At 37.4% G+C, this 22,519-nt stretch overlaps 1 protein-coding gene across 2 annotated transcripts in view; it reads left to right on the top strand.

The window, feature by feature from the left end:
* The window catches only part of XPOT (exportin for tRNA), a 47,961-nt gene that overhangs the window by 7,999 nt on the left and 17,443 nt on the right, over nt 1–22,519 (top strand). For both annotated transcript variants that reach the window (XM_074226223.1, XM_074226222.1), the window contains exons 3-12: nt 446–528; nt 2,078–2,134; nt 4,469–4,538; nt 5,786–6,004; nt 13,422–13,606; nt 13,711–13,879; nt 15,712–15,948; nt 17,462–17,500; nt 17,653–17,715; nt 22,229–22,353. In XM_074226223.1, the coding sequence (XP_074082324.1) occupies nt 446–528; nt 2,078–2,134; nt 4,469–4,538; nt 5,786–6,004; nt 13,422–13,606; nt 13,711–13,879; nt 15,712–15,948; nt 17,462–17,500; nt 17,653–17,715; nt 22,229–22,353 (1,247 nt within the window). The remainder of the gene's footprint in view (nt 1–445; nt 529–2,077; nt 2,135–4,468; nt 4,539–5,785; nt 6,005–13,421; nt 13,607–13,710; nt 13,880–15,711; nt 15,949–17,461; nt 17,501–17,652; nt 17,716–22,228; nt 22,354–22,519) is intronic.

Raw genomic sequence — 22,519 nt, 5'->3', positions numbered from 1 at the left:
TATTTTCTAGATTTTAATTTTTATTTTAGAAAGTCAACATTTTGTTAAAAGACATTCCTCTTCTATCCTGTGATAGCTCAAATGATACAGTACAAGATTTTTTAAATTTTCTCTCTTTAGTGCTAATTTCCTATTAAGTTGTTAATATATTCTATTAAAAATTCTTAGATCTTAAAAAGAGTAAGATTTCAAACCAATGCTTAGTAGTAGTAAAAGTTTAGGAGAGATGTGACTTGATATTCTGAACATAGACTTTTTATTTTAAACTTCTAAGTTATAAATGAATTTTTATATTTAGATAAAATTAATTAGCATAGGAGTGCACAGGAAGTTGTAACAAGTTCAGATTCATTATTATTTATGTAAGGTTTTCTGAATTTTGTTTTGCAAATAGTGGGACACTGATCTTGTTTAGTTTTCAGTGAATTTTTCTTTTTTGTTGTAGGCACTGGCCTATTTTGAACAGTTAAAGATTTCCCCAGATGCCTGGCAGGTGTGTGCAGAAGCTCTGGCCCAAAGGACATACAGGTAATTAGAAATTAATAATTCTGTAGAATTCTCAGAAGAATAAAAACTTAACCTTAACTAAATTTAAGAAGGAATCAACATTTCATGGGACCTTATAATTTGAGAATGACTTCATAAGCAAAATTGAATAAGGAGGACACTAAAAAACAAATTATCTGAAGTTTCTTCCATAAATCCAAATTCTAGAGGTTTTTAATATGAAATAGACGATAGACATAGGTAGTGATAGTTTTCAGTTTTAAATTTCAGGTTTTGAATTAGAATTATTGTAGGTCTTGAAGTAACCCATGGCAAAGATTTAATTGATTCAGTTAAGGAGAAAAACACTAATACCTCATATTTGGAACAGATACTGTTTGGCATTTTTTTAAATGTAATTTAAGTAGCATAATAGGTTTACTACTATAGAGTGTCTTATTTCATCTAGTCATCTCCAGCCATTTTATAGATAAAAGAAAATGAGTCATATAACATAGAAAATGTCAGAGATGAAATTTGTCCAACACATATTTTCTATCATGTAGCTTAGAATCATTTGAATAGTGACATAGGGCACAAGCAGCTGGTATAAGGCTAGTTCTTGGGGTCACAAGAAGGCAGAGAGCTAACAAAAGAATGCTGTTAAAACCAGATTACAGTCTTTGGGGAACGTTTAACAAATTAAATACAAATACATTATATTGAAGATAATGTGAGTGTGTGGTTTTTCTGAATCACTGTGAAGGTAGCTGCTGAGCTGGAAAAAACTGTCAACCCAATCCCAGAATGATGTTTTTAAATACATAAAATACAAAGGAAACTAATTCTATTGAAATACAATTATCAGAGCACTAAAACTTTCACCCATGCCCCCTCTAATTGTCAGATACTCTGTAGGAGGGAGATCTCACATGTGATTTAACTTTGGGGAGTAAAATTTTCATACTCAGCTATCCCCCTAAATTCACCTGTCTTAGAAATACAAGGTATTGGGGAGGGATGTGGCCATCTTAGCACTCAGAGCACTGCATTCTTTTAATATGATTTTGTCGTTTAACAGTTTCTGTTAACAAACTGTTAAGTTGTTTCTGGGAACATCATTTACTTAGTGAGGGCAGGGATGTGTGTAGGAAGGGCAGAATTGCCACCAGTGATTTGACCAGCTATCTCTAGGTTTCCCAGAATAAGCCATTGTTCTTTTAGAGACCCAGAGGTTTCATATTTTAAGATATTTCTTAGTTGTCAGGGCTTTTTTGCATATCTTATAAGTTAATACATAGGAGAAATTTTTTTTCTTGGTATATGAGTAGTGCTTTAGAATTTAGTTATCTTTATGATAAAATAAGTTATATGTATTTTTATTGAAAACTGAAAGAATATTTTTAAAAGCCCAGTGTTTTAATTGGTTATTTGGTGATGTTAATACCTTATATTTTCTATTAACTCTTCTACTCACCAAATTAATGCCCTAAGAATCAAGGGTAGATTTTACTATTAAATGTTATGAGTTTTGTTGTTGTTTTATTTGTTTTGATCATTATTCTAATTATTTTTTTCTTTTTTTTCTTAGTGATGATCACGTCAAGTTCTTCTGCTTTCAGGTTCTAGAACATCAAATAAAATTCAAGTGAGAAATTTTTCCTTACCCCCCAACCCCAACTCCCTGTTTAACATTTAAGCTCTGCATGGGGAAAATTGGTTTCATTTTTGTTTTACCTTGTAATAAAGTTTGTTGTTAGATGTTCTTCAGGAAATCAGAACACAAATTGGCATAATTAGTGTAATGGCAAAATAACTTTCATAGGGCTAAGGCTGATTTTGATTCTGCCATGACTTCTCAGATTTTAAGACGGTTCACCTAGTCTTTCAGTGAACTGTAGACCTCCACACAATCATGCTAGCCACATAGTATGTTTAATAGGACTCTTAAAAGTTGCAGGAGGTGCCAATTTGAACTTATTTCATCAGATGTAAATATCTTAGGAGATTCTCTAACATACTAAATTTGATCAACTTCAAATTCACAGGATTTAGATCTAGAAATTAGTTGAGGAAATGGAAGCTAATAAAGGCTAAATCACTTTGCTGATTTCTCTTATAGTATGAGTAAGGATTCAAGCTCTGATTCCCAGTTCCACAGTACTAGGACCTTCTCCCTACCCAGTCTCAGGAGTGTTGTAAAAAGAGCACTTGGAAAATCTGAAGAACTGTGAACTATGACTACCACTAAGTTAGGGAATAAAATACAATCCTCTCAAAGTAAGGTAAATATCTATTTCAACAAGAAACAGGAAAAGTAAGGTGAATTTAAGAGCATCCTCAGAATATATATTTAGAAGCTAGAACAAAATGTTGCCATTTCCCATTGTAGAAATTGAATATTAGAAGTGCATATATTTGATAGGGAAATGATGTCTATGAATAGCATTCATATTCAGTTCTTATCTACTCACCTCCCCTTTAAAGAACTTTAAGCAGCTAGCAGCTAAGTGCTGTAGAAAGGCCACAAATTGAGCCTAAACTCAAAGGTTTTAAGTTCAAGTTAATTAATAATAAAATCCTATTAATTGATCTATTTGATCTCTGTCAGTTACCTATTCACATTTATTTTGTAATTTAGCCAAGAGGGAATAGAATTTTTGGATTAGGAAAACATGCACTGATCTACCAAAGACATTTAAGATTTCAAATCAATTCACAAAAATGTGTTTTTAATGTTTTGTCCTATTGACTAAACATTTTAGGGTTAAGTCTTTCTAAAATTTAGGATTCCATGGGTCTTAAAACATTTTGGGTTTTTTTTTGTGATTATTGAGTATCTACTTTCAGTATAAAGGGGATTCAGAAATTAACCCCCCCCCAAAATAGGTGAGAGATACCGTGTAAAGCAGGAATAGGGAACCTTTTTTTCTGCCAATGTCCATATGGATATTTATAACATCATTCAAAGGGCTATATTTGGTCAAATCTTTAATTCACCCCCAAAGTTACTAGATTTATTGAATTCTAAGTCCTGCCTGCAATTGCCTTGGCAACGCAATATGGACCAAGGGCTGGAAGGTCTCTCCCCTCCCCCCCAATATGTTCTCCCTGCCTAGAGTGAAGAGAGGTTGGGGGAAATTTCTGAAAGTGATTCTGGATTTATATCGAGTATGAGGGAAATGAGAGGTAAAGGATGCCGGATGAGAAGGGCTATTGAGACAGAGTTTGGAGGAAGACTTTATGTGTATGTAAGAACAGGGACCAATATGTATGGGGGTAGAGAGGGAGAAGGGATGGCATTTTGTTGTAAGGTGGATGGGAGTTGAAGTGTGGGCCAGTGGAAGTGTCTCTTGTTAGCAGGATTTGCTTTCAGGGCTGCTGCTTTTAACACTGCTGCAGACCCATAATCTGGTCATTTCATCTGAAGATATAGGACTTCTTGTTCCAATTGGAGAAGTGTTGGCTTTGTGAAATGTGAAATTTTTTTTTAGGTTTTTTTTTTTGCAAGGCAAATGGGGTTAAGTGGCTTGCCCAAGGCCACACAGCTAGGTAATTATTAAGTGTCTGAGACCAGATTTGAACCCAGGTACTCCTGACTCCAAGGCGGGTGCTTTATCCACTGCACCACCTAGCTGCCCGAAATGTGAAATTTATGTTGAATGACAAGCATTTTTTTTAGAAATGAATTGCTTCATCAGTTTTGGTAGAGAACCCATTGGACCTTTGAAGTTTTGTTTAATAATGATTGATATTTATGGAGAGCTTACTTTACAGTATGGCCTTTGATCTTCACAACCAACTTAATTATTATTTCCATTTTATAAGTGAGGGAACTTAGAAGTTACATGACTTGCCCATGGTCCTTGGCCAATAAATGTCAAAGGTAGAATTTCAGCCTAGATCTCTTCTGTCTCCCAAATTCAGTGCTCTTTCTTCTCTATCAAGGACTTTGCATTATTTTTTATGTGTTTTGTTTCAGGTATTCAGAACTCACTGCAGCTCAACAACAACTAATTAGGGAAACTCTTATAACTTGGCTACAAGCTCAGGTAAAGCAGTAACAGCAACAAAGTGTTGCTCAACTTCTTCCCACAGCACAATCCACTAAGTCTTTAAGCAGTTATCTGTTTCTGAGTTTGCATGTTTTTTCATTGAGGGCTATTGATAAAAGAACTGACTTTGATCTAAATAAACTTTCAGAACTGTTCTCTTTTTGACAGAAAAGGGGGAGTGGAAAAAATTAACCATTTTGAAATTTTATAGAAGATAAAATTTTCAACATTGTGATTTTAAATTAGACTCCTCAGGACATGTCCTAAATATAAAGTCCTGACAGTTCATCCTTTTTTTAGCTAATACAGCCAATTGAGTATCAGTACTTGAAATTTGTACCTAAAAAGTGTTCAGCTGTTACCCAGTATCCATGGTGTTTGAAGTACGCATTTGACTGTACTTAAAAATCCATAAGGACATGCACTCAAATTTTATGGTCTGATTGAGGTGTCAGCAGCCTGGTGTGGGAAAACCTGAGTCAATTGTTATATTGATTGAAACTCAAGAAATATGTTTTCAAATGGGCAATTTGAAAAAAAAAAGGTAAAACAGGGGGCTTTTTGTTATAGTTTCTATGTGATTTAATGAATTTAAATATATACAGTATTGCACAGTGCTGATCATATGCCATTGTGATTGGCTAAATGAGTAGTAATTAATAGTTTTAGGTAAATTTAGAGGAGTTTTTGAATTCTCCCTCCCCCCTTTCCTTGCTGCTTTATTACAAAATGTTTCATTCAAAGGGCCTAAAAAAAAAGGCAAAAAAAGGACCTCGTATATACAGAGGTCTTTTGCCCTGTTTTAGGTAATCCCTGATATATTCAAAGCAGCCGTGTAAAGGGAAGACTTTTGAGACACTTATTTCATTTACTAAGTAATGAAGGAAAATTTTGAAAGTATTTTCATATCACAAAACTAATAAAACTATTTAGAATTCCTTGTGTAGATTTTGCATTGACAACTTATGACTTCATGCCCTTCTACCTTTCCCAGGTCACTGGTTTTGGCTAGCTCTTTAAACATCAGTATTATTTACAAAGCATGTTTCAACATAATATGTTGATCTGGCTTGTGTTTAGGGCTTGCTTTGCAAAATAAATTAATATCCTCAATGCAATTCACATTTAATGGTGAAAAATTTAGGTGAAGATGAAGTTTTGCATTCTTAAACCAGATAAATTATAGAAGCAGCTTGATTTTATTGAGCCTTGGCTTCTGCTCACAATAGTTCTGCTTCTTTTAGATGATAAATCCCCAGCCGGAGAAGACTTTCATTCGAAACAAAGCAGCACAAGTTTTTGCATTACTCTTTGTTACAGAGTATCTCACTAAATGGCCCAAGTATTTTTTTGATATTCTATCAGTAGTGGACCTTAACCCAAGAGGAGTAGACTTATACCTCAGAATCCTCATGGCTATTGATGCAGAATTGGTGGATCGGGATGTAGTTCATACGTCGGAGGCAAGTAATTCAACAACATTGATTTATATGAATTTTTCTTTTTTTTTTTAATTACAGTGGAATGGGCATAATTTTATTTTGTTTACTGTGGAAGATAAGAAAAGATACAAAATTGCTTATTTCAAATCCATTTCTAGATGTGATGTTTTAAATAGTCTAGATTGTTAACGAAGTACCAATTTGCATACCTTCGGAATTAATAAAAAAGAACATCATCTAGTAAATTTAAGAATATTCTTTAGTTCTCTTCCCCCTAAGATCCCAGCTTCATAACCAGGACTTCCCACTAGTGGGTCCAGTACTCTGGGGTGTACCAAATGATGTCATGGTGAGTTTTATTTACAACAAAATGTACAGCAACTATTAATGTGAGATTTTTTAATTTAAATAATTTTTCCATTTGTTAACATTTTGTTTTCCAATTATATACAATAGTAATATGTACCTATCATTTTTTTATAAGGTTTCAAATTTATTCCCCCATTCCCCTCCTCCCTTCCTTCCCCCCCCACAGAAGGCTGTCTGATAGTCTCTACGTTGTTTCCATTCCATACATTGATGTAAATTGTGTTATAAGAGGAAACATAAACCCCCCCCCCCCAAGAAGATGAGAAACCTCTAGAGAGAGAGAAAATGTACTTCAGTCTGTGTTTAGATTCCAGTGGCTGTCTCTGGGGTGAGCTGCTTTCTTTATCGTATGTCCACCAGAGAAGTTGCTTCAATATTTTCCCCTCAGTTTTTATTACTAGCTGTACCTATTTGTCCACACTCTCATTCTACGATCTTCCCACTCTTCTATCACCTATTCCCCCCTTCTGTTCCCCCATTCACCCTTATCCTGTCCTTTTCTTATTTTTCTCTAGGGTAATATAGAGTTCCTCAGCCTATTAAGTGTGTATGTTATTTCCTCACCCTATTAAGTGTGTATGTTATTTCCTCTCTGAACCATTTCTGATGAGAATGAAGGCTCACTCATTCCTCCCTGCCTTCCCCCTTTACATTTTCACTTATGTGAAATTTCTTAGCTGCTTCTTCATCTCCTTTTCCTTCCTCCTAGTACTTTCCTTTATCACCCGTTGACTCTTTTTACTCTATTATACCATTATATTCTGCTCCTTCCCATGTCCTGTCTATATATGTTCCTTCTAACAGCTCTTATAAATAAGAAAGTTCATATGAGTTATCAATATCTTCTTCCCATGCAGGAATACAAACAGTTCAATATCATTAAGTTCCTCATAGTTAGTCCTTCTCATCTACCCCCTCCATGGTTCACCTGAGTCCTATACTTGGAGATCAAACTTCTGTTCAGCTCTGGTTGTTTCAGTGGGAAAGTCTGAAAGTGCCCTGTTTCATTGAAAGTCCATCTTTTCCCCTGAAAGAGGATGTTCAGTTTTGCTGGGTAGTTGATTCTTGGTTGTAAACCAAGATCTTTTGTTTTCCAGAATATCATATTCCAATCCTTATGAGCCCTTAATATATATATATATATATATATATATATATATATATATATATATATATATATATATATATATATATATAGATGCTGCCAGATCCTGTGTAATCCTGTAATCCTGACTATGGAGCCTCGGGAGTTGAATTGTTTGTTTATGGCAGCTTTTAGAATTTCCTCTTTGATTTGGGAGTTTGGAATTTGGCTATAATATTCCTGGAAGTTTTTCTTTTGGGATCTTTCAGGAGGTGACTGGTGAATTCTCTTGATTTCTATTTTACCCTCAGCTTCTAGGATCTCAGGGCAATTTTGCTGTATTATTTCTTGAAAAATGAAGTCTAGGCTCTTCTGATTGTGGCTTTCAGATAGCCCAATAATTTTTAACTTATTTCTTCTGGATCTGTTTCCTAGGTCTATTGTTTTTCCAATGAGATTTCATATTTTCTTCTATTTTTTTGGCATTTTTGGCAGTTTTATTTCTTCCTGATTTCTTGCAAAGTCATCAGCTTCATTTAGTTCCATTCTGCATTTGAAGTTAATTTCTTCTGAGAACTTTTTTATCTCCTTTTCCAGCTGGCCAATTCTGCTTTTTAATGCATTCTTCTCATTTGCCTTTTGTTTTGCTTTTTCTATTAGGCTTAAACTGGTTTTTAACATTATTTTCTTAAGTAATTTTTCGTATATCTTTCACCAAACTTTTGGTTTTCATGATTTTTCTGCATTGCTCTCATTTCTCTTCCCAATTTTTCCTCCATCTCCCTTCATTGATTTTCAGTCTTTTTTGAGCCCATCCATAGTCTGAACCCATTTTCTATTTTTCTTTTTTTTTCAATGAGAGTTTGACAATTTTATTCACAAAATATAAGCAAGCATTATGTTCTCCTAAGTGAAAATGTTCTCTTCAAATATGATTACGCAAGGGTTGAAGATTTTTCTGGGGGGGGGAAGGGGGAGAAGGGTATAGAACTGAATACAAAACATTTCACTAAAAACCTCTTTAAAATGTATAATACAAACCAATACTTTATATAAAGCTTTTTTTATGAAATAAGTTCAACAATTAATGTAAAAAAATTCCTTTTTAAACAGAATGAAAGGCATTTCATTTTCTATTTTTCTTGGAGGTTTTGGATATCGAAGCTTCGATTTTTGTCATCATCTGAGTGTGTTTTGATCTTCCATGGGACTAAAGTAATTTTCTATGGTCATATTCTTCTTTTTCTGTTGTTTACTCATTTCCTCAGCCCAAGACAGCACTTCCAAGGCTTTGGAGTTTTTTGAGGGGGGATAGACACCCCACTGGAACCTTTATTCCTCCAAGGAATAAAGCCTGTGTTTTGATATGTAGATGCCCCCCCCCCCCATTTCCCTCTGCCCTGGAGCTATAAGGAGTATCCTGCTATCTGATATGGAAGCCCAAACTGCAACCTGGATCTGAGTGTAGGCAAACAGCAGAGTCCTACCTAAAGGGAGAGTAGAGAAATCACCACAGTCTTCCCTGACTCCTCAGCACCTCTTGGGGTGCAGGCTGCTTTTTCCGGATTCTCACTGTAGATTCTGGGTCTGGTACTCCCTCACTACTCACTCATTCTGGTGTAGCAGAGTTCTCTCCTTGCCTCTTCAAGCTATTGCTGGTGATCTCTGGGCTGGGTTGGGCTGTGCTGCTGCTGCTGCAGCTGCGGCTATGGCTTTTTTCCAACCCCTGGTCCTGGTGAAGCACACCTTTCCTGTGGAACTTCTAAGTTATCTTGAACTGGGAAAATGTATCACTCAATCTTTCTATGGGTTCTAAATTTTGGCTAGTCATCATTTGTTGGTTTTTAGGATTTGGGGGGGGTATTCTCAGGAAATGCTGCCTTCATGCTGCCATTTTGGCTCCGCCCCCTAATGTGAGATCTTGAGAAAGGGATCCTCTTTAAAAGTTTGGGAAGCAGTGGTCAGTGTTTTTCCTTTGAAGTGGAAGGAATGCTGAATTTTGATTTAGAGAATATGAGTCTGTATCTCAGTTTGTCACTTGTTCTTTGGACTTTCTGAGTGCAGCTTAAACTTGAAAATAAATAAAAATGTAGTAAAATATAATGTGAATATGCACCCCAAGGCATCCTAATATATGGTTTAGTGATGTCTTCTTCACCCCCCCCCCCCCATTTCTATTTGATTCTGACATCACTGAACTGGAGACCTCTAAGGTATCTTCTAGCTCCAGATCTAGGATTCCATGATCTCACAGTCTCCCCCCCCCACCTTAGTTAGTGTAAGTACTATTATAAAACAGAAAATCTCTATTCAAATGTGTAGAGGTCTTACAGCATTTTTAACTTGGTTTATCTATAGTTTTCCTTTCTAATTTGCAGTCCCACTTTGTGTTAGTTTGACTTGAGAAATAGAAAAGAAAGAGGATATACAGAGAATTAAGCAAATCTGTGGTCTCAAGCTGATGATTAAGAAAAATAGTGGTATGGGAAGTCTGTCAAAATAGCCTCATAGTCTAATATTTTTAAAAATACATTTGCATTTTGTTAAATATTTCCCAATTACATGTAAAAAATTCAACATTTCATTTTATAAAAAATTCCTCTCCTTCCCTTACCCCTTATGATATCGATTATACACAGGAAGTTCTACAAAACATATTTTCATATTAGCCATGTTCAGAGCTTCATCTTTTTTTTTCATTTATTTTATTTTATTTTTTTTATTCTCATTTTGTACAAATTTTTTTTTTACATTAATAAAATATTCTTGTTTAAGAGTAAACAAAATACCCCACCCCATGAATATAGACTTGCTTGGGCGATAAAGTAAAGGGGAGAGGAAAAAAATTAAAATTAAAAAAAATAATAGTAATAATTGTAGGTATAGTCAGGTGGCGCAATGGATGAAGCACCAGCTCTGGAGCCACGAGCACCCGAGCCCACATCCAGCCCCGTACACCCAGCAATAACCCAGCCCTGTGGCATGCAAGCCACCTGATCCCCACTGCCTTGCAAAAAAGCAAAAAGAAGAAAAAAAAAAGACCCAAAATAAAATAAAATGGTAATAATAGTAGGGGTGGCTGGGTGGCAGACAGAGCATTGGCCCCTTGAGCCAGGAGCACCTGGGTCCAAATCTGGCCTCAGACACCCAAAGATCACCCTGCTATGTGGCCCCAGGCAGGCCACCCAGCCCCATTTGTCCTGCACCCTCCCCCAAATAATAATAATAAAAAAATGTTCTTCAATCTTTGTTCCAACACCAACAACTCTGTCATGGGTGGATCGCATTCTTTATAGTAAGTCCATCGCAAAAGTTTTTCCAATGTTGCCATTGCTGATCGCAACTCCCTCCTTTCGTACTTCTCCACTACCATGTACTATATTTTCTCTCTCCTTTCACTCTGACTCTGCTGTAGGGTAGCTGAATGGCGCAGCAGACAGATCCCTGGTCCTGGGGCCAAGAAGCTCTGAGCCCCCATACCACCCTTTAGGCCCAGCATCCACCTGACCCTATGGTCCGGGGCAGGCTTTCCAATCTCAGCCCCTTGCAAGAAGTAAAAAAGAAAATGTGTTATATCTGACCACTCTCCCCCCGTGGTCCATCCTCTCCTCCTTTTTTCACATCCCCACCCCTTCCCCCTGCTCCCATCCCCTTCTTACTCCAGATGCCTATATCCCATTGAATATATAAGCTGTTTCCTCTCCTAGTCACCTCTGATGAGAGCAAAGGTTCCCTCATTCCCCTTTGCCTCCTCCCTTCCATATCGTTGCAATAGCTCATTGTAATAAAAAAAATCTTATTATATGAAATATCTTGACCTATTCCCCTTCCTTTTTCTTTCTCCCATTACATTTCCCTTTTTACACCACATTTTATCTTCAAATTCAGCTTTCTCCTGTGCTTCAACTATAAAAGCTCCCTCTACCTGCTCTATTAACGGAGAAGGTTCATATGAGTGTTATCAGTGTCATTTTTCTATGCAGGAATACATGCAGTTCATCCTCATTAAGTCCCTCATATTTCCCCCCCTCTCCTCCAATCTCCATGCTTCACCTGAGTCCTGTATCTGAAGATCAAACCTTCTGTTCAGCTGTGGCCATTCCAAAAGGAACATTTGAAACTCCCCTGGTTCATTGAAAGTCCATCTTTTTCCCTGGAAGAGGACATTCAGCCTTGCTGGGTAGTTGATTCTTGGCTGCATTCTAAGCTCTTTTGCCTTCCGGTATATTATATTCCAAGCCCTATGAGCTTCCAATGTAGTTGCTGCTAAATCCTGTGTGATCCTGACTGCAGCTCCATGATATTTGAACTGTGTCATCCTGGCTGCTTGTAATATTTTCTCTTTGACTTGGGGGTTCTGGAACTTGGCTATAATATTCCTAGGGGTTGGTTTTTGGGGATCTCTTTCTCTGGGGGATCGGTGGATTCTCTCCATTTCTATTTTGCCCTCTGCTTCTAGAATATCAGGGCAGTTTTCCTGTAGTAATTCTTTGAAAATGATGTCAAGGCTCTTTTCCTGATCATGACTTTCAGATATTCCAATAATTTTTAAATTATTTTTCCTAAGTCTGTTTTCCACATCAGTTGTTTTTTCAATGAGATATTTCACATTTTCTTCTAATTTTTCATTTTTTTGGTTTTGAAGTATTGATTCCTGATTTCTAGTAAATTCATTGATCTCCCTGAATTCTGTTCTTTGTCTGAAGGATTTGTTCTCCTCAGAGAGTTTTCTTATCTCTTTTTCCATCTGGCCAATTTTTTTTAAAGCATTCTTCTCCTCAATAACTTTTTGAACTGTTTTATCCATTTGACCTAAGCTGGTTTTTAGCCTGCTATTTGCTTCAGCATTCTTTTGGATTTCCTTGACTAGGCTGCTGACTTCATTTTCATGTTTTTCTTGCATCTCTCTCCTTTCTTTTCCCAGTTTTTCTTCCAACTCCCTCATTTGATTTTCAAAGTCTTTTTTGAGCTCTGTCATAGCCTGAGCCCAATTTCTTTTTTTGTTGGAGTCTTTAGATCAGGAGCTTGTGCTTCCTCATCTTCAGACTGAGTATTTTGATCCTTCTTGGGCTCATATGCAAAATATTTCTCAGTGGTCTTCCTCTTATTTCTCTGCTTGCTCATTTTCCCAGCCTGGGCCTGGTTTTGGGGTGCTTCCTGAGCTTTTGGGACACTCCCACAAGGGTCTCAGTGTGTGAGGCTCTGTCCTCCCTCCTGGTCTGTGAATGACCATAAGCACCCCCCTCTGCTATGGGGCTGAGGTGGGGGGGGGCCCTCCTCTTCTATGGGGGGGGGTGGCCTAGACTGCGATCAGGTTCTGAATGTGGTCAGAGCCCCAGAGGCAGAGGACAAAGCTCTGCAGTTTCTCTTCATTCCCCTCCTTCAGCTCAATGGGCTCATGCCCTGGGGGCTCCTGCTTACCAGCTCCTCCTGCTTCTGTTTCGGGATCTGGGCTCCAGAAAGACCAAGCTGCTAGCTGTGTGCCCTGAGGGCTGGGCTCTACATACTCGCTCTGGCACAGGTCCCCTGCTGTTCCCCCACTTTGTGCCTGGTGCTCCCCGGGGTGCAGCTCAGGAGACTCCCCCGCTGCTGTGAGTTGGGGCTCCCAGCTCCCTGGAGCTGCCTCCAGGAGGCTGAAGTTCTTTTGCTCTGGTGGCCTGCCCCTCCGATCCCGGGGAGCAGAGCCTTTCTGCTCTTTTCCAATTTACCTTGAGTAGAAGAACTGCCTCACTGGGTCCCTTTGTGGGACCCAGTGTCTCTCGAAAGCTTAGTTAGAGTCCTTAGTTTCAAGTTTTATCAGAGAGCGCCTAAGACTCGATCCCTTCTTGTTGCCATCTTGGCTCAGCCCCCCCCCCAAAGCTTCATCTTAAGAGACAGAAAATAAACCTGAAAATGTGTCATGTCAATTTGAAATTTCATCATGAATTCATGAGTAGATGAACCCAATTTAATAACTTGATGTCTGCTGAAATGTTTTTGTTCTAGGAAGCTCGTAGGAATACCTTAATAAAAGATACCATGAGGGAGCAGTGCATTCCAAATCTGGTGGAATCATGGTACCAAATCTTACAAAATTATCAGTATACTAATTCGGAGGTAACATGCCAGTGCCTTGAAGTAGTTGGGGCCTATGTCTCTTGGATTGATTTGACCCTGATAGCCAATGATAGGTAAGTTATATATTTTTTTATTGAAACTTGCAAAATTTATGGTTTAAAAAATGTTTTTTGAGTCATGAATTTGTATATGTTCTAATTATGTTCTATTTTTTCAGATTTATAAATATGCTGCTAGGTCATATGTCGATAGAAGTTCTCCGTGAGGAAGCATGTGACTGTTTGTTTGAAATTGTAAATAAGGGAATGGACCCGATTGATAAAATGAAACTAGTGGAATCCTTATGTCAAGTGTTACAGTCTGCAGGGTTTTTCAGCATTGAACAGGTCAGTAAGATGGCTTGAAACTTACTTGTAATGGGTGAGTAAAGGAAATTAAGTCTAATATTTGTAGTTAAGAAACACCATGCTTTAACATCATTACAACCATAAGTATATTTAGGAAACATACACAGGATGTTGAAGAAACAAATGTATATGACATTTATAAATTCCAATTAATTGGGGCTATTTAGTCTTAGTGTTAACAAAAACAAGGGAAGTGGGTTTTTTTGTACTTAAAGATTTTATTTATTTTGAGTTTTACAATTTTTCTCCCTAATTTTACTTCCCTCTCCCCACCCCCTGCAGAAGGCAATTTGCCAGTCTTTACATTGTTTCCATGATATACATTGATCCAAATTGAATGTGATGAGAGAGAAATCATATCCTTAAGTATAAGGGATAGCAAGATCAGACAATAAGATATCAATTTTTTTTTCTAAATTAAAATTAATAGTCACAAGGGAAGTGTTTTCAAAACAATTTCATTCTCAGATGAAATTGGTTTTAAAACACATACTCTTAAACAGTTACATAAAAATCACTAAGAAACTTTAATAATCTCTGTGAAAGAAATAGGGATTAATGTACGTATTAGTTTGGGGAGCTTCCAGGTGAGGCAACTCCCATCTGCCAGTGCATATCAGCATCTTCTCTTCAACTTAAGTCTTAGTTGCCTGAGATCCAAAGTTAAGGGATTTTCTTCATAGTGAACAGGTGCAGTATATATGACTGAAAACCTAGGTTGTGAGACATCCCTCTTCATTGGATCATGATGCCTTTCCTGCTGGATTTTATCAGGAATATTTGAGACGCTAGATTTTAAAATATTCTTTAATACTGTATATAAGTTCTACAAGTTGGAAAGACTTTGATTCTGGGCTTAGCGACAGATGCCTTGTAATGAGTATAGAAGGCTTGGTCACAAGATCTTTTATTTATTTTTGACCACAGCAGCTATTAAAAACAATTTTAAGTTGAGGGCTATGATCTTCATTGCTTGAGGGAGATCTTTGAAAAGCTGAAATATTTATTTTATAGATCATAATTATTAGACTTTTAATTTAGATAAAAATAGAAAGGGCAAGAAACTAACATGCATTGTTTTTGGTGCTACCATGGACCCATTTTTCAAAGGGTATTTCAAATTTAAGTTTAAAAAAGGCTTTCAATTCTATAATTTTTCCTTTTCTTTTGAGCCTTCTTATCCTTGAAAAATGTTTTTTAGCTCTGAATTTGTGGCATGATGTTATTTCTGGTAATTGATTGATCTAGTTGCTTATAAGAAATTGTAAAATTCTTAGGCAAGTTTTCTAAATTAAAAATACTTATTAGTTACAAAATCATATTTTTTAACTTTTAAAAGATTTTTCCCAGAGACTTAGAGAACTTTTTATCTGTTCAGAGGCTTACAGGAGACAAGTGCTATTCTAATGCTGCCAATATTATTTCTTCTAATTCTTATATATCTAGGTTCCTTCTGACATTTCATTCTCTGCTTTTTCTTAGTAACTGAAGAGTACCTGATTATTTAAAATGATGAAAATAGAATATTCATGGCCAGAGGAAAAAATAAGATAGCATATTTTTGCAGAATATTTCAATTAATTTTTAATAAGATACAGAAACTAGAAACTAATTTATTAAGTGTATAGAAACCAGAAACTAATTTATTAATAGTGCTTATCTAATGAAAGAAATTTGCATTTGTTTTTTGAAGCAATATATTGCTGATATTTTAGATTTTGAAAATTGCTACTATGTTTAGGATAATTTTTTATTGGTGTTGCTTTGAATTATATTTAGTATATTAATGATCTTATATTAATTACATACAGGAAGAAGATGTGGACTTCTTAGCTAGATTTTCTAAGCTAGTAAATGGAATGGGGCAGTCACTGATCGTCAGCTGGACTAAACTGATTAAGAATGGGGATATGAAGAATGCTCAAGAGGCACTACAGGCTATTGAAACAAAAGTGGCACTAATGTTACAGCTACTAATTCATGAGGATGATGATATCTCCTCTAACATTATTGGATTTTGTTACGATTACCTTCACATTTTGAAACAGGTATGCTAATATTGAATTTCAGAAATAATTCTGTGCCAAAGAAATTATCACATTTAATTTTAGACTTTGTTTTGTTTTAATTTTTTTGTTTTTTTGCAAGGCAATGGGGTTAAATGACTTGTCCAAGGTCACACAGCTAGGTAATAAATGTCTGAGGTCACATTTGAACTCAGGTCCTCCTGACTCTAGGGCAGTGCTCTATCTACTGTACCACCTAGCTGCCCAGTTTTAGACTTTGAAATGTTAATATCTCATAGACATTAAGAGTCCTATCAAACATGGCTTTGATTTTCTATAAACAATGCATTAATTCTTCAACTTATCTGTGATTTCACTGATTGTAATTTCTGTAATGGCACCAATCATAATGCACCTATTCCTTTCATTCTGTTTAACTTGTCTTTGTCATCCCATAAATCGAACCTTGGGTCAGTCTCAAGAATGCCCCCCAAAATAATTACTTTATAAACTGAGTAGCATGGTTTCTAAGGTAGATCGTTAATCCCAACATTCTTAAATTGTATCTACCAAGAAAATAAGCTTTTATCAAGTGCTTACTTGTGTCAGACAGGGTGCTAAATTCTGGGAGCACCAAAAAAACCAGAAAGACACTTCCTGACCTCAAGAAACTTAACACTCTAATGAAGGATAGTGCACAAAAGCATCTTAGAGGAAGGGGAAAAAAATAACCTGGAGTGTGCGTGGTAGTGAAAGCCCAGAATGGAGAGATATAAAGGCAGGGTCTCCTTAAACGGAGGAAAGAGGTGAGAGAGAGACAGAGATAGAGAGAGACAGAGACAGAGAGACATTTGACGCAGATATGATATTGAGAACCTTCCAGCCAAATGTTAAGGAGGGGATGCCATGACAAGCATGTGAATTGGATTTGAGTGAGGGGAGCTGTGCTAAGTACTAGCCTCACTTTATCTTCCTGGGTCATCTGGGTCCAGTGGCCAGATATGAATCAGGAAGAGTAGAAATGGCCCTGGGTGGGAGGCAATCAGGGTTAAGTGACTTGCCTAAGGTCACTTAGCTAGTAAGTGTCTGAGGCTGGATTTGAACTTAGATCCTCCTGACTTCAGGGCTAGTGATCTATTTATGCACATTAGATTTGTTTCAAAGTCTTTTACTAGAGAACTCCACTTCAGTATTATTCTAGTACCTTGCTGAAGGTAGACTTGACTTAATCCTTTCTTAAACATAAATCATTATTATCATTATTAGAGAAGACTTCTACTTTGGCCTGACAGTTGACTATATCAGCATTAGAGTCTGTTTAAATATTAAGAAGTTTCTCACAAGAAATGGGGGAGGGCCGGTCTTCTTGTGAATTTGGTCCACAAAAATATGACTGCTTCCTAGGGTAGGAAGGAAGTGTAATTGATTACTTTGAAGTAATCATCACTATGAAGTGAGATGAAGGTGAAGTAAAAATATGAAACAAATCAGTAACCAAATAAATTTCCTGAAAAAGTGATAATGATTTTATTAACTGCCTTTTTTTTTTAAATAGCTCACAGTGCTCTCTGATCAACAAAAAGCTAATGTAGAGGTAAGGCTGAATAAACTCCTTTTTTGTTGAATATTTTTATAAAATGATAACTTAATTATTTATAAAAGTTTGAAATCATGTATAAAACCTTTAATTTTAAACATTTAAGGAATTAAACAAGGGGCTTAAAGAAATTTCATTCTTTTTTATAGGCAATCATGTTGGCTGTTATGAAAAAATTGACCTATGATGAAGAATATAACTTTGAAAATGAGGTAAGTTTTTTTTTTAAATATCTTTGGAGGAATAATTTGTGTAGGAACTTTTTTGTCTCATTGCCATAGATTAAGTTTGATTAGTGTTTGAATTCTGGAAAAGGCATGTGAGAAATTACAATTTCATCTTTATTAACTTCAAGAAATTTAGGTAAAATTTAATTTGAAGCTTCATTATCATCAGATTTCATTTTCAGTATTTTTAATGGATTAACATTTTGCATTGGTAGTGACAAAAAAAAAATCTTGTTTCAAACTTAGCAAAACAATTGATGCCCTTAAATGCCTAAACAATAAATTGATGCCCTTAAATAATGTAACATTTTGGGTCTTTGTCCTTGGCCTTGAGCAGTTCGAATGCAACTGTTATCTGGTTCAAACACTGATGAACTAAGGTCTGGACTCTTAATGGGAGTGGGATGTACATTGTTGTTTTTAGACATGTGGAATGTTCTACTCACAGGGTGAAGGATCCTCCATAGGTATGTTGACCTTGGAATCTTGTTCCTTTGATGTAATGATGTGTTCATCAGTCTAGGCTACCCAATAAGATTCCCTATTTGGTAGTTGCTTCCAGTTGCACACTGGAATTTTGAGTAAAGGACAGAATTGATGTGCTTGACCCAGCTCTGAAGATGCTATTGTAATTTTAAAACAAATTGAAAATTAAATTATGGTCTTATTAGACCATTTTGCTAATGAATGAAATTATATATAATTTTATAGCCTGAGTAGTCTTTTCATAACCTTGAATTAATTTTTTACTTTTCATTCTTCACTATATATCCAACCAATTGTCAGCTCCTGTCTCCATAATCTTTTTCACATCCATTCCCTTAAGCTCTCTTCAAAAAGTCATTGACTGGGGCAGCTAGGTGGTGTAGTGGATAAAGCACCAGTCCTGGAGTCAGGAGTACCTGGGTTCAAATCCAGTCTCAGACACTTAATAATTACCTAGCTGTGTGGCCTTGGGCAAGCCACTTAACCCTGTTTGCCTTGCAAAAACCTAAAAAAAAAAAAGGGCATTGACTTAAATTCAGTCCTTCATCACATCCTGTCTGGATCATGCCAGTACTCTTGCTCCTCAATGATTTCCCTGCTTCTCTCTTCTCTCTTTGATCCTCCAATCACCACCAAAACAGTTTTGACACAGACAGCTCTGACCAGGCAGGCCACTTCTTCCTCAACATGACATCACTGGCTCTTATTGCTTCTTTTTGCTGGTAAAATGTTGCCATTTCAGGCCCGCCATGGTCTGGCTCCAGTATCCCTTTTCAGGCTACTTTGTATCACTGTCTTTGTCCAATCTAGGTTCCATAGAAATGGGACTATTAGCTTTTCCTTTGACTACTCTGGCTGTGCTAGTCCTCCCTATTATAGGAAGTACATGCCCTTTGTAGCTCTTGCCTTTCAGAGTCCTTGTCTGTTTTTAAGTTGCCCTCCTATAAAGTCTTCTCTCATAGCAATTTTGAATTATGCCCAAAGAGCTATTAAACTTTGTATACCCTTTGAGACATCAATACCACTATTAGATCTGTATCCCAAGGAGATCATAGAAAAAGGGGGGAAGGATCCACATGTACAAATATCTATGTCAGGTGTTGCGTTTTTTTTTTGTGGTGGCAAATCATCAACTGGGAATGGCTGAAAAAAGTTGTAGTACATGAATGTAATGGAGATATTATTGTGCTATAAGACATAACCTGCAGGCAGATTTCAAAAATCCTGGAAAGATTTACATGAATTGATACTGAGTAAAGTTAGTGGAACCAAGAACATTGTACACTCTTAACTACAACATTATGCGATGATCAGCTGAGATAGACTTGGTTCTTCTCAGCAGTACAACGATGGGCACAACATTCCTAAAGGACTCTTGATGGAAAATACTGTCCACATCAAGAGAAAGAACTATGGAGTCTGAATATAGATCAAAGCATTCTGTTTTTACTTTCTTGTTTTTTCTTTCTCATGGCTTTTCCCTTTTTTTTTCTGATCTTCTCACAATATGACTAATGGAAATATTTGACATGATTGTACATGTATAACCCATATCAGATTGTTTGCTGTCCTGAGGAATGGGGAGGTAGGGAGAAAAATATAGAATTCAAAAACTTACAAAAATGAATGTTAAACTAAATTTACATGTAATTTGAAAAATTGAATACTATTATGTGGCCAGAAGGGGGGGGTCTTCCCCTATTTTTCAAACTCCTTGGATCCCTAATTGTTAGTTTTTCTTTAATTTGTTTTGCATTATATTTATTTAATATTTACTTACTCATTTTGTACAAACAATGTTTTTTATACATTAATAAATTATTCTTGTTTAAGAGTAAACAAAACTAGGGGCGGCTAGGTGGCACAGAGGATAAAGCACTGGCCGTGGAGTCAGTAGTACCTGGGTTCAAATCTGGTCTCAGACACTTAATAATTACCTAGCTGTGTGGCCTTGGGCAAGCCACTTAACCCCATTTGCCTTGCAAAAACTAAAAAAAAAAAAGAGTAAACAAAATACCCCCTCCCCCCAAAAATAGACTCACTTGAGCGATAAAAGGCAGAGAAAAAAATTAAAATTAAAAATATAATAGTAATAATTGTAGGTATGGCCAGGTGGCACAGTGGACAGAGCACCAACCCTGGAGCCAGGAGCACCCAAGCCCATATCCAGCCCTGTACACCCAACAATCACCCAGCTGTGTGACATGCAAGCCACCCCAACCCCACTGCCCTGCAAAAACCAAAAAAAGAAAAAAAAAAGACCTAAAATAAAATAGTAATAATAGTAGGGGTGGCTGGGTGGTGGACAGAGCACTGGCCCTTGAGCCAGGAGCACCTGGGTCTGGATCCAGCCTTAGACACACAATGATCACCCTGCTATGCGGCCCCAGGCAGGCCACCCAGCCCCATATGCCCTGCGCCCCCCCAAAATAATAATAATAAAAAATGTTCTTCAGTCTGTGTTCCAACACCAACTCTGTGTCGCGGGTGGATCACATTCTTTATGATAAGTCCATCACAAAAGTTACTTCCATATTTTTTCCACCTTTGCCATTGCTGATCGCAACTCCCTCCTTTCGTATTTCTCTACTACCGTGTACTATATCTTCTCTGTCCTTTCACTCTGACTTTGCTGTAGGGTAGCTGAGTTGGTGCATCAGACAGATCCCTGGCCCTGGGGCCAAGAGGCCCTGAGCCCCCATACCACCCCTTAAGCCCAGCATCCACCTGGCCCTATGGTCCCTGGACAGGCCATCTAGTCCCAGACCCTTGCAAGAAGTAAAAAAGAAAATGTGTTATATCTGACTACTCTCCCCGCCATGGTCCTTCCTCTCCTCCTTCATTCACATCTCCACCCCTTCCCGTCCCCCCCATCTCCTTCTTACTCCAGATGTCTATACCCCATTGAGTGTATATATGCTGTTTCCTCTCCTAGCCACCTCTGATGAGAGCAAAGGTTCCCTCATTCCTCCTTGCCTTCCCAGCTTCCATATCATTGCAATAGCTCATTGTAATAAAGAAAAATCTTATTTATGAAATATCTTGGCCTATTCCCCTTCTCCTTTTTCTTTCTCCCATTACATTTCCCTTTTTTTCTATTGACTCCATTTTTAATCTTCAAATTCAGCTTTCTCCTGTGCTTCATCTATAAAAGCTCCTTCTACCTCTTCTGTTCATATGAGTATTATCAGTGTCCTTTTTCTATACAGGAATACATGCAGTTCATCATCATTAAGTCCCTCATATTTTCCCCTTCTATCTCTGTGCCCCTGTATTTGAGGATCAAACCTTCTGTTCAGCTCTGGCCATTCCAACAGGAACGTTTGAAATTCCTCTGGTTCATTGAAAGTCCATCTGTTTCCCTGGAAGAGGACATTCCACTTTGCTGGGTAGTTGATTCTCGGTTGCATTCCAAGCTCTTTTGCCTTCCGATATATTATATTCCAAGCCCTACGAGCTTTTCATGTAGTTGGCTGTTAAGTCCTGTGAGATTCTGGTTGCAGCTGTATGGTATTTGAGTTGTGTCCTTCTGGCTGCTTGTAATATTTTCTCTTTGACTTGGGAGTTCTGGAACTTGGCTGTAATATTCCTGGGGGTTGCTTGTTTCCTGGATCAGGACTGCTTTGGCCAAGCTGCTAGCTGTGTGCCAGAGGGCCCCCCCCCCCGCACTGTTCCCCCAAGTTGTGCCCAGTGCTCCCCAGGGTGTAGGTCAGGAAACTCTTGCTGCTGTGAGCCAGGGCTCCCAGCGCCCTGGGGCTGCCTCTGGGAGGCTGAAGTTCTTTTTGCTCTGGCGGGCTGCCCTTCCTACCTGGGGGAGCAGAGCCTTTCTGCTCTTTTCCAGGTTACCTTGAGTAGGAGAACTGCCTCACTGGGTCCCTCTGTGGGTTCTGTCTCTCGAAAATTGAGTCCTTAGTTTAGAAGTTTTATGAGAGAGCGTCTAAGAGAGGATGCTCTCTTGTTGGCCATCTTGGTTCTGCCCCCCTCATGTGTATATTTTTAAAAATCATTTCAGGGTGAAGATGAAGCTATGTTTGTAGAATATAGAAAACAACTGAAATTATTGTTGGATCGACTTGCTCAAGTCTCACCAGAGTTGTTACTGGCTTCTGTTCGGAGAGTTTTTAGCACTACGCTACAGTAAGTTTTTTCAAGACTTTAGTTTGAAAGCTTACATGTGTTTTAAACAGAAACAAGGTTTGAAATAATAAATTTACTTTAGTTAGTCTAGGCTAGGATTGGTTTGGTATTGACAACAATCTTAAGGATACAAGGTAGAGGAAGAAGAGCCTGAGGGACGATAATG

This window comes from Macrotis lagotis, chromosome 2, assembly GCF_037893015.1.
Source record: "Macrotis lagotis isolate mMagLag1 chromosome 2, bilby.v1.9.chrom.fasta, whole genome shotgun sequence".
NCBI lineage: Eukaryota > Metazoa > Chordata > Mammalia > Peramelemorphia > Peramelidae > Macrotis > Macrotis lagotis.
Note: the sequence above shows the minus strand (reverse complement) of the source record. Positions and strands in the feature narration are given on the sequence as shown.